General features: G+C 37.6%; 1 protein-coding gene across 3 annotated transcripts in view; it reads left to right on the top strand.

The window, feature by feature from the left end:
• LOC122808795 (natural killer cells antigen CD94-like) overlaps nucleotides 1–13600 on the top strand; it is a 514803-nt gene that overhangs the window by 392456 nt on the left and 108747 nt on the right. For all 3 annotated transcript variants that reach the window (XM_044079841.1, XM_044079840.1, XM_044079842.1), the window contains exon 6: nucleotides 8037–8185. In XM_044079841.1, coding sequence (XP_043935776.1) covers nucleotides 8037–8185 — 149 coding nt within the window. The remainder of the gene's footprint in view (nucleotides 1–8036; nucleotides 8186–13600) is intronic.

Raw genomic sequence — 13600 nt, 5'->3', positions numbered from 1 at the left:
TTTCTCTGTTATCACTGCCTGGAACAAACTTCCCCTAAACATCCAAACTATCTCCAACAGTCATAACTTCAGAAAATCCCTAAAAGATCACCTGCTTAAATTATGGACCTGTTCCTCCCCTACCCCAACCTAACTCTCCAAAGCTCATACTCTCCTGTCTGTTTCCCTCTTCCACCCTTTCTATCTTACTCCCACCCCTCACTGTCCTCACCTTTCCACCTTCAATGTCTTTTTCACATTTATTATCTATTACCTGCAATCTATACTAACTACCATCTCCCACTGTAAATACATACTCATCTACCCCAATTTAAATTCATTTTCTCAAAACATCCAATCAACTGATTCTGCTGCTACTGTGATTCTCTGCTGAATCTTTTGTAGAACTTTTTCCTTCTCATGAAACTCTCAAACTAGAAACTGTACCTGATGGCATCCTATCAACTATACAATGTTAACCTCCTATTGTTAATACCTACTCATGTACCTCTCTCTGGACTGTATTATGTATTATAATTACTGAAAACTGTTAGCACTTAATGTGCAACTTTGATTTTGATACTATTATTGTTAACTAACTGGAGCTTTTCTCCCTGGGACTCCTCTGAAAATAACTCACACTTAGTCGGACTATCCCGGTTAACAAATGTCAAAATAAATATTTATTTATTTATTTATTTTATTTATTTTATTTTACATTTGTTGACCGGGATGGTCCAACTGGATACATGTCCATTTTCAGCGGAGGCCCGGGGAGAAAAGCTCCATATTGCAAATAAATACATATAAGTTTACACATTACATAGATGGAAGAAAAATATGCTCGTTAATGTATTATTTACATTCATGTAAAACTGATGATAGGAGAATAACAGTTAAAATACAATTCTAAAGAGAAAAAAAAATAGTGAAAACTAGTGCAGTTCAAGGGACTTTAAAGTACTATTTCGAGATTCCAGTTAATTGTTTATCTAGAGTTCTGAGGGATGATAAAGAAACTACGTACTTTATTACAGTAGAGTAGGATTAATAGTCAGTTGGAGTAAGAAATTGAGAAGATATCCAATTTGTTTAAGTAGTGTAGGATGTGTTATATTTGACAGGAACCTAGCCTGGGTTTACGCAGGGGCATATCCAATGTTCCTTAAAGAATTGGGTAAGATTTTTCTTGAATTGAGAAAGTGAATTGGAGAGTCTTAGGTTGTTAGGTAGGGAGTTCCAAACCTTGCCTATAGAATTAGCATAGAGAGCATCCCCTCCCATATTGTTGGATTTGATGGTTTGGACCAGTAATCGGTTAGAGGAGCGAAGACTACTTAGGTTGAAGTAGGGGGTCAGTAGATTGTTTAGTGAGGGAGTTTTTTCAGGTTCCTTGATGATTTTATATGCTTCAGAGAGTTGGTTAAGTTTGAGAATATTTGGTAGTTCTAACCAGTCAAGTTTCTTTAGGTTAAGGCAGTGATGCGTTCTATAAGGGGCACCTGTAATGAATCTAGCAATGTGATTGTAAGTCACGGAAAGTTTATTGATGTCCCCTATGTTGAGGAAAGAGAAAACAGGGGAAGCATACAGTAGTGTGGAGAGAAGATGGGTACGTGCTATGGTTAGTTTGGCAATGGGGTGAGGAAGTTCTTAATTCTATACAGTGATCCGAGTTTCTTATTTACAGTCTTTATGGTTTGACTGATGTGTAAGTTAAATTTAAGTTTATTGTCAATAATGACCCCTAGTAGTTTAGTGTTAGTATCAGGGTTAATTATGGTGCCATTATTAGATTGAACGAAGAAGGTGCTATTATTAGCTAGTGGGGGTATTGCACTGGAGAAGGAGCTGAGGTGGGAAAGAATAGTAATAGCTTAGTTTTTTTTGGATTTAGGATGAGATTCCTCTCTGATAGCCATTTTTCAATTGTACTGAAGCATTGTTGGGTCATTACTTGTAAGTCAGGGAGAGCTACATTAGAGCAGATGAGGGTGGAGTCGTCTGCATATTGGATGCATGTGGCTTGAGGGATAACTGAGTGGAGTTCATTTATAAACACAGAGAAGAGAAGGGGACCTAGAATGGAGTCTTGTGGAACTCCTATGGTATTAGGTAAGGGTTGAGAGAGCTTATTTTGCCATTGGACTGCCTGTTGCCTTCCAGAGAGATAGGCATGGAACCAATTGAGAGCTGAATTATCAAAGTGGAAGGTTTTTAGCGTCTGTAGCAGTAGTTGTTTTTGTAGTGTTGTGTACAGATCTTTGTATTCAAAGTTCTGTGGACTGTAAATTTCATTTCTTTTGACTAGCAGCCGAAATTAGTCCATTCTGGATAAGTCCATTACAACAGGTATTAAATCAGTTATTCAATCATTTAAATAAAATGTAAATCGCATTACCTCTAAGGATAGCAGTCTGTCTTGGTTGTGAATGATCTCACGTTCAGCTGTCTTGGCTGACAGTTGTGACAGGGAAAGGAATTATTTTTAGATTATTGGAATATGTTGTCCTGCTTGTTGGTCTTGCCTCAGTTTCAAACTGCAGGAGACTACAAGCCATGTCTACCAGAGTACTATATGTTTGTAACATACATACCTTGGTTGAAGCATCACTGTAATATACTGGAGAAAGTGCTATGGCTTCCTGTGTTAATAAGATCTGACCTGTGTATATTGCTATTTGAGCTACGGAAGCTGAACAGCCTCCTAACACTTGACCATAGGCTGTCCCTGCTTGTAATCCAAAGAAATAGTGCTCTGATCTGCATTAATGATCTATTCTGAAACTTAAAACACATGATTCACCCTGCCAATCTAAAGATGACCATGCTAAGATTCCTTTCTCTTTTCCTAACACACACACACACACACACACACACACACACACACACACACACACACACACACACACACACACACACACCTTTGATTTGTTAATCTCCTATGGGGAAATATAGCTGGTCCAATTTTCTTAAGTCATCTGTCACATTTTTTTCTTACCATTATTATTTCACTCTTTCATTTGTTTTTATCTTTTATACAGTGATTTGCACTGCTAATCTCTTGAATTGCCTGCAATGTATAATGTGCAATACAAGTCATAAACTTGATGTCTTTGTAGTGTTGTGTACAGATCTTTGTATTCAAAGTTCTGTGGACTGTAAATTTCATTTCTTTTGACTAGCAGCTGAAATTAGTCCATTCTGGATAAGTCCATTATAACAGGTATTAAATCAGTTATTCAATCATTTAATTAATCAAGTCAGTAATAAATAAATTCACAAAAAAGCAAGAAGACTATCAAAAAAATAAAAAATATATTGTTGGTTTATAGAGGTATGTAGTCTGTCAAAAGGAACTGGATCAGAATCCTGGGTTATTTCGCTGGGTTAGGGCATACCTCATATTTACATAGATAGCTTACCTACAGCCACAAAACCAGTATTAGATTTCTGAGTTAGGTAAGGCAGCTAGGTAAAGCCTGCAAGGATTAATCAAAAAGGCATGTTATACAGACTGCTGAGTTGTGCCATGGAAGAGAAGAAAATCTAAAAGTACTCAGGATGGAGCAGCTTTGGACTAGTCAATGAATGAGCTATTTTTTCAAGGTAAGTTTTTTTTTTCTGCAAGGTGTAGCCTCAATTACATAAGTAAAGGCAACTACATGCTGTAATTAATAATAATTCTTACATCTTTTTGTGCAACTGCAATACATACACATACAGAGACATGCAGACAAACAGAGAAAAAACACATTTCACACACAGTTTGATCATACCCAGTATCTGTATTGTAACAACAAATCTTTTCAGTTTCTAAATGACTGTAATGATTTTATTATACCATTCGCTGTGAATATAATAAAAATCAACACAGATCAAACTATGATCCATTCTCAAATTTATTCTTCTACATATTCAACATCATTTTTTTTCGCAGACCCCAAATGTCTGATTGTGCTTCATTTAGAAAGCAGCACAAATGATGATACTCATTTTACAGCTAACATATTTATTTGATGAAAAATGTCAACAAGCTTATGACCACATTGAAAAAAACTAATACCATTTTAATACAGATTTATATAAAGAAAGAATCACTTAATCCCAAGAAAACTGAGAAGAAAATAAAATATATGAACTTCAAGAATTGCAATAGAGCTATAAGGCTGTCTGAAATAAAAGAAACATAGGACTAGTATAAAACAGCTTTTTAAATCATACCCGATTCCCATAAATAGAAGGCATTTTAAAAATCCTTGACAGATATAAAATAATGGAAGAAAAGATGGGTCCTTTAAAAACAGGGTGTCAGCTTCAGCTAATCTCATTGCGAAAAGCATACAATTACCAAATGTACAAAAAAGCAGAATTTCTTCATTTTGTGGCAAATATACCTTCATCTCATGTATTTTAACTCTGAACTTGGAAGTGAAACAAAAAGTGAAAACTTGGTGTAACTCATGTATTTCCCTCCCTGAGTTCCCTGCAAAGAGTTTGCATATTCAGTCTTGTTTTAGCAGCGAGAAAACAGCTTTTGGTGAATAAATTATTATCAAATATAACCCAGAAATACAGGATAGTTTAAAAAAATAATAGTGCTGGTATTAGCAACACATTTTGTAGAAATGTTGAAGATGTAGTAGACTTCAATAGATATGAGACAATTATAGTAGCAATGATGCATTTCTGACAAGAAACCTTCAGGTGTCATTACTGTACTCCCTGCAAATGAATGTGAGGACATCCATAACTGTTTTAGACATTCTGTAGGTTCTTAGGTCCTTAGGTATGATATATACGGCTAATGACCACCAGGGCCTTTATAAGCCTAGCCATGCAATTCAATCCAATTCAGCCTCTATGCATTGTAGGCATTTATTAAGAAGGGGGTATGTTAGGAAGTTTCTGGGTGTTATATGGGAGGTGGTATCTTAGATTGGTCATCACTGCCTGCTTCTGTCAGTCATGTGGGCCAGACCCAGGGTGAATTTGTCATTTCTCATTTATTGGTCAAAATTATGGTTAAATAGGGTTAAGGATGTGCTGTATTTACATGGATGGGAAGCCTGTTCCAGAGCATTGGGTTCATCTGGGACACATATCTGTCTCACCAGCATGTCTTATTTATGTCTCAAGCAAACTTTAAATCCTTGGAACTAGTGATTCCAATGCTTTTTTATTTTGCAGATGCACAAAAGGTGCATCAAAGCTGAATCCAAGGATGCCTTGCATGCCAGGCATAGATCACCTGTAGGAGGCAAGAGTATAGATAAATGGCTTTAAGGTGACTCATAAAAGACAATGTGTTTATACCCTGGATTCTCCTAGTAAAGACCCTTTGCGGGCATTCTAGCTGTTGCATATGTCTGGTCAAGTGCATGCTGAAGGGGTTATTATACTCAATGATGAGTCTGATAAAGGCTGAATAAAGTGGCATTATGACTTCCTTGGACCTGGATGCCATGCTCTTACTTACAAGTTGGGCGAGATAGAATGATTTTCTTACCTTGGCCACATGTTGGTTAAAGTCCAGATTACTGTCTACAAATGTTCCCAAATCCCTAACTATGCGGTCAACTCTTAGGGCTGTCTTATTGATGGAGTAATTTGCCTGGATGGCAGTTTTCCAAGAAGGCACTACAATGCATTTCTTGACATTGAATTTTAGTCTGTGACCTTGGCAAAAGTCATTTGTCTGTGTTAGACCCTCTTATAAACTATAATGCAATAAATGTATTAAGTACTGTAGACATTCTATAAGACTATAATAGTATAAATGTACTAAGTATTATATGGAATATACTATTTTATTATTTTAGGCTAGAAAGATTTGGGTCTATTGTATGAGTCTTAGTGAGAAGGTTTTTGATAATTGTATGAAGTACAATATTTATAATATCATGCTGCAGACAGCATTAAATGTTTTAGTGAGATCAAAATGTTTCAAAATTTATCATAGTTGAAAATATTTTAGTTTTTTTTATAATTTTAGTTGGTAGTGATGTTATTTGTAGCATCTTAGTGCTGAAGAAATGAAGTATGTTACAAACAATGCAAAAAAAAAATGCAATTTCAGAAAGGATTCACTCAGGTAAACATCAAAGATGGGAAATCTCAAATTCATCCCCAGTCTGGTCTCCTATGTCTCTGATGGACAAAGGTAAATTAATCCCAAACTAACATACCCCCCAACATATCCTATGATAAACCATAATATTTGCTGACAGTGAATAACAGTCTCAATTTGCCATAATAATAATTCATAAGTTATATTGCAACCCTTGCATTCAGCCAATGTAGACTTTAATAGAGACTTCAGACTATAAAGCTACAGCAGAACACATCTACTCATTGTCACAACCCTAAATTATGAGTCTTACAACACTAAAACAGGAAGATGACAAGTAGATAGATCAGGACTGTCTAGGTCAGGCATTGACTGAATTGTGAAGTCAAAGGAAGGTGAGTTTTTCTTTTGTTTTTCACCTTCACCATTTTCTCTACATTTAAAGATCAGGGGTGTGGAAGCTTACCCTCGCATCAGGAGGGTGCAGGGTAGGCTTTCTCTCACCAAAATAGTTTTTGAATGTTTTACAACTTTAGGAGTACTGCTGTTTAGTGGCTGTGGCACCCTGAAGCTTTTTGACTTTTAATATAACTTAGTCATGTGATGACCAAATGAAAATAAATTATAGTAAACCCCTGCAACAGAAATGAACCAATGAACCTATGAAGAAATGTAATAAGTCTTTAACTAATTCTTTAAGTTTTAACCAATAGTGTAACTTTATTACATGTATTCTTTTTTACCTCTGTGCTTGGCACCTGCCATTTGCATATATAGGCATTGGACTCACTTGTTTTTCTGTGTGGTGAGAACTAAGCAGAAGGGTTATCATCCAGTCAGCTTGTATGCCAACATGTCGGGGACAAAGTACTAACCTATGAAGCAGTCACATATTTTTGCATGCAGTGACAATATAGTTACAGTGCTGTGTATGCTTTGTGTGGCCATATGCATGGCATGACCCATATTGGTCCTGCACATAATTTTTGTCACCATTAAATGTCAGTACATTAACAGGTCAATTTGCCTCTTTCCCCCCTCCAGGACAGGTTAGCCAGCAATAGCCATTCCCTCCTATGTCTACTCATCATCTCCTCCAGTATCTGGATCTCCATTCATATTCAGTCATTTGGGCCAAAGTCTGGACTTTATCCATCTATGCAAAAGAGATGAATGCCTGTATTGCTCTTTTAGTTGAGTGAACAAGCACAGTATGGAAAGCATTGGTTTGAATAAAAAACAGCTTTGCTCACTTACATGCTGCCCTTGTGTAGTAGCCCTTTATAGAAGTAGAGTCTGTCTGAGTTTTGGGTATATTTTACTCCCCACAGTGTCCATTTCTGCTCCCTCATACTGTTCACACTAGTCTTCCACGGCCTTCAAGTGCTTCTTCCTGTTCATTATTCTCCTGCCAGTTCAAGTCTCCATAGAGGCAAAATTCAGGGATACGGGGAATACTGGGAATGGTAGTCATCTTACTGCTGTGGGAAATTACACTAAGATCTACCTAACACACTGAGGCAGTTGTGACCATACCAGGACTGCAAGACACACATATGTATACTTTTTCATGTAGCAAAGCATTAAATCATACACACTCCAGGGTATCCATTCCTGTGACTCTCATGTCTTGATATTTGAACACCCAGAGGAGGGATCACTTCCCCTCTTCCTGGGAAAAAGTGGGCTGCAATGCTAGTTGATGCAGAGACACAACAAACCCTGCATCCCTGACAAAGGATATTTCAGATTTTATATAAGTTCGGTTTTAACCTCAGACAGGTATATTTTATTAGATTTTGCTAGAAAGAATGGGAGGTCACAAATTTCTTTCTCGATTCATTATTGTGCCATCTCAGTTTCTGAGTGAAATGGCTTTACTGAATAAACTTTTACTGTATTGCACACATCAGTTTTGTATTTAACTAAGAAGCAAAGAAAGAGAATGATGCAGGCTTTACTGACACATCTCTAAAATATATTTTAGGAAAATGCTCACTATGCCCAGAAAAATGGATCGGATACCATGGTAAATGCTATCTATTTTCTGATAAGGAGATGAACTGGACATCCTCCAAGAAATTTTGCTCAGCACATCAATCATCCTTATTTACGGAGCAGCAGGAAGAAGCTGTGGTAAGGAAGCAGCAAAAAGTTATACAATCTTCCAGAGCCATTATGGCAAATCAGATGCAGTAGGCCTTAACCTTTAAAATGCTCATTTCTAAAGGCAAAGAGCATGAAATTCTTTGATATTAACTTGGTACTAGACATGGACACTTTTTTAGTCATTATGTAATTTATAATCCTGCTATATAGATAAGTGTTAATTTTGACTGTCAACATCAATAAAACTATGTTGTCCACAAATCATAGAGGACTGGCCACTATAGTGATGACACACAACAACCATCCATAACATTAATTTCTTCTTACAATCTCAGACAAGGAGTTGGGTGAATCCATTCCACTTCATTTCAACCGAGTCATAGTGCGCTTTTTCTATTGTAAAATCAACAGAACAGATCCCTTCCAGCCTTCAGTATCAAGTCCTGCAGCTTCATCTCTAGAACAAGCAATTCTTTCATCTGTTTAGTTGAATTAGCTATTTGTTTTCATTCATTTTTAAGCAGAGAAAATTAACATTAAATAGGATTTTGTGTTTATTTCTGATGTCTACAATCAGTGCATTTCATTAACATTCGTATTAAGCAGGGCTTTCTCAAGATGCTCAGATAAACATTTAGGCAATTTTCCCCATTGTGTCATGACAAAAATGCCCTTACAGATGAAGCTGGTCAGCTGAATGTCCCGTCCAGTTTTTGTGCTTGGTTTCTTTCAGTTGGTTTCCTATCAGAAGTGCAAGTCCTGATTTCTGCAAGCCCCAGCTGCTCTAAAGTTTGTGTGTATATTAAATTTACTCTTGCCTTTTTCGCCAAGTCATTATTGAAAAGGGTCAGCCTACCTCATTACACATGAATAAATAAATATGTCATAGCAAACAGAGTTTCTTAAAAATATTCAGACATGCACTGCGGTGGTACAGTGGTTAGCCATGCTTAGTTCTGCAATTTCATTCCAAACTAGGGTGCCTTCTATGTGGATTTTACACATCTTCCCTGTATCTGCACAAGTTTTCATTGAGAGTCCCAGTTTTCTATATTCCAGATGAGATGTAGGTGAACTGGAATTCCTCCTAATTGCCCGGAGGTGTGTATGGCATGCACACAGCAGGAGCACTGCACTCGTGTGTGTGTGTGTGTGTGTGTGTGTGTGTGTGTGTGTGTGTGTGTGTGTGTGTGTGTGTGTGTGTGTGTGTGTGTGTGTGTGTGTGTGTGTGTGTGTGGTGTGTGCCTGTGCATCTTGCAATGCGCTAGCAACCTCATGACGATTACTTTCTCTGCCTTGTTCCCACTAAGAATTTAGACAGACTTCAGCTCCCCTTGACCTTGAAATGGATTTAGTAAGTAACTAAAGAATGAATGAATAAATGATGCTTCTTTGAGAAGGAAGATAATAGCAATGTAGAAGAGGATAGGCTTCAGCAATAACTGTGAAGAAATGGTTTCAATCACAGTGGCTTCTATTGCCATTAATACAGGTATATACATCTAGAAGAAGTCAGGCTTTCCCCTCACCTGCCCTATAACCCCCTCATAAAAATAAAAAGGAGAACAATTTATAAGTATTGAGGTTCCTTTTATTTTCCTGTTTTTACTGCCCATCACAGTTTGGACAGTAATCATCTGTGTCATGATAACCACATGCACTCTTTTCCTTTTTTCATATTATCACAAGTGCTTATAGATATCATGGGAATGTTATCTCTGGTGAAATTCTAAACATTTTCAGCTGATGCTGTAGGAACAGCATGCAGTGAAGCGACAGGTGATGTGTTAGAGCTTTTGAATGATGCAGCACCATACACTGCATTTGAACTCAGCACTATTTTAACAAATATAGATTGGGCACAGACAGATTTGTCCAAAGACACCTTGAGGTTGATATGGGGTGGGAGGAGGTTAGGGTTGGGAAGGGTTATAAAGAAAGCTATTAGGAGTTAGGTAATTGTTAAATGGCAAGTCTGGGAAGAAGAATGAGTTAAGGAAGAGAAAGTAAGGAAGGAGGATGTGAGGTCATATGGATGGGATGTTGATGAATTAAAACTGCTGAGCAAGTGTAGAATCAGTTTTTTTGGCACTGGAGTTTGTATATTCTCTCCCTTCAAAGCCCAATGTATTGAAGACTTATAAGAGAATATATTTTAATGCAATATGAGGGGTGGAATAGGAGTAGTTCAGGTTGAAACTCTCTTCTGTTCCCCCTTCCCCTTTAATTCTTGTAAGGAGAGCAGAAGTACACTGTCTCACAACTTGAGTGTTTAAAGTTAATGGAAGGGGATAACGCTGCTTATGTTTATTGAGGGTGAGCAGTCAATGCTGCCAGTAATGTTAATGTTTTCATGTGTTATAACAAAGTGTAATGGATGGTTCAATATTTACTGTGTTATTTATTCATGTGTGGATTTTGTTCAATAAGTTGGTCTCAATGGCATAATTTGCTATGGTTTGTATGCCAAGCTAGTTTTGGACAAATACTGGAGATGAGAGGATGTGAAACATTTTTCATGAATAATGTTCGCATTACATGGATTGACATTCTAATCACTAATGTGATGTGGTAATTAATAAGCATCTTTGGATCAAGGCAGTAGATACGAATCCTAGTGATGAGTGAGAGTAAAGTCCCTTTATAGCAGCACAGCTGCAGCCTACTTACTAGATGTTTTATGGTTTAGTTTGTAGTGAGAATGCTAGCCTCTTCATATTTTTAGAAAATGGCATCTGCCTTTTAATGACTATTGCTCCCAGCAATAATAAAAATTATTTCACTTGGAAAATCTTCAACTGAATGACTAGGAAACAGCAACACAATTTATTGGTGCCAGTGCAGCAATGCATCATCCATTATACTGAGCTCTATAATACCTTCTGCGTAATCCTCCACTGCTTTTGTGCACGAATATCGTCTAGCAGTACAAAAACATTTAAATCCTTTTCAGTTGATTGTTAGCCTAGCAGCATGTGCTACTACCATCTGTCAGAGTACAAAGGAGTCACATTAATATTTTTTGGTCTGGTAAGAAAGAAAAAGGATCATCAGTGACAGTTCCTGAATCCACATCAGGATGATAAATAATATACTTGCACAAGAAGCATGACAACTACATTTAACCAGCCTAACTTTGAGGTGTATTAGGATAGAGCCCTGAATTGCCCCAAAACCATTGTCTGAGTTAACACTTCAAGACGGCAAGAGAAACCGCTGTGCCATATGCATTTATTAACTACTTGGTGGTGTTCTTAAAGCATAAATTGATGATACAGTTGAGAACTTTTAATCTGCAAATGTGAACACATTTGTAAATTCAAACATCAGCTTGAAATATTTTTAACATTTTTAGGCTGTGCTCACAATATGGGTGTTATTGCTAACAATCATGAATAGAAGTGCTTCAGCCAGATCAGTAAGATCAAGCTGAGTCCATCACCTTTTTTAACTTTGCCACCTGAATGTATGCTTCCATTGACTTCAGTATACAGCAATGAAAACTGATCAGATACAGATACTTCTAAACATGATACTAATACTTGCATCCCCTTTCCCACTACTGTATGGTACTCCATGCTTTTTTCTGTTGTTTAATCAAAAGTTCACTTTTATAGTAATCAATTCTAAATAGTTTTATTGTTATAGAACCAGTAATATGGTGTATAATATGCAAGAAGCCACTCACATTCTGCTTCACACAGCTTTTATTTAACATTTGTTTACCGGGAAAGTCCAACTTGGAACAAAGCCAATTTTGAGCGTAGGTCTGGAGAGAAACACTCCAGATGAAAGTCTTTGTAGCATGAAAGGAAACTGGAGCACCAGGAGGAAACCCACACTGACACAAGGAGGACATGCAGACTCCATATAGAAGGCACCACACCTGAGAATCAAACCGGAGAACCTCTTGCTGTGAGACAACAATGCAACTGCTATACCACTGCACTATGCAGATGAAATCTTCTACCCCTAAGCCAATAAACTATGCAGATATTATTGCCTTGCTCTCTGCTGGTGTGGTTTTTATGAAATCTATAGTATTATCAAACACAGCAAACACTTTATAGGTTTAACAGTTGAACAGTCCATAAACTTGTATTAAGTGTTTTTCAAGATGTTTAGTCTGGAGGACATATATATATATATATATATATATATATATATATATATATATATATATATATATATATATATATATATATATATATATATATACACATAAAATACACATAAGTACACAAAATCATACTTGGAGGCTCTAAATAAAAACCTGCAAAAGCATCAGAGACCTCCAAAGCAGACACCCAAAAACCTGCACCTCCCGTCACAAACCAGACAACACATAAAACACAAAATCAGTGTGCCACACAATCACAGCCCTTAAGGCAAAATAACATACCTAACACACTAGTAATTGGTGACTCTATCATCAGGCACACTGATGTCCCATTCACTAGGTTAGACAAGGAGAAGGTTGCTGTTAGCTGCCTATCAGGAGCCAGAATCTGCCATATAACACAAGCACTCAGGTCATAACAAGTACAAATATGACTCTGTCATTGTTCATGTTGGTGTGAATGACCTGAGATGTACCTTCCTGGACTACATGAAAAGAGACATGGAAGAGATCTCTGATCATGTAGCCCAGGCGGATATGACCCTGACCCTGAGTAGCATCCTGCCCTCACCAAGAATGATACCTCAGTATAAAGAAAAAATGATCAATTTCAACAATTGGCTATGCTTCTGGTGTCATTCAAAGGGGATCCAGTGTCTGTCAGCCTGGGATGACATGCTCGACAAGCCTCGTTGCTTTGCAAGAGACGGCTTGCACCTGTCACCCCTAGGCTTTCGAATACTGGCCAAGGCTCTTGCTGCCCCCATAGTGCCTTTTTTAGGGAAGGCTCAAAATTCAAACCCACCTCCGTAAACAGCACAAATAAAAAAATGAGGGTTATGCTACTCAACGCCAGGAGTTTAAATCTCAAAATAAACATGCTCGAAGCACTCCTCAGTATGGAGAATGTCGACATCTGTGCAGTAACTGAAACCTGGTTCAAGGCTCCACAGAGCACCCCAGCACTACCGGGCCACAACTCATACCACACATTTCGGCCACAGAACATGGACCAAAACACAAAAGGAGGGGGTGTATCCATATTCATCAAGGATACCTACACCTACAGGTTAGTGGCACAGCATGATACCTCTGAGATCATCCATGTGCAATTAACATTGGGCAAATCTGCAATGCAAATTGTGGCCTGCTACAAATCACCCTCCATGACCCAGGACCACCACACTGCCTTTCTGGAGACACTGGAAAACATGAAGGTCCTACCGAACACCCTGATATTGGGCAATTTCAATTACCCTACCATTAACTGGGAAAACTACTCAAGTACAAACTCTCAGGTCCAACGCTTCCTGGAATTTATC

This window comes from Protopterus annectens, chromosome 8.part0 (genome assembly GCF_019279795.1).
Source record: "Protopterus annectens isolate FY-2018-M chromosome 8.part0, PAN1.0, whole genome shotgun sequence".
Classification (NCBI taxonomy): domain Eukaryota; kingdom Metazoa; phylum Chordata; order Ceratodontiformes; family Protopteridae; genus Protopterus; species Protopterus annectens.
The sequence above is the reverse complement of the archived record's forward strand: the minus strand, read 5'-3'. Positions and strand labels throughout refer to the sequence as shown.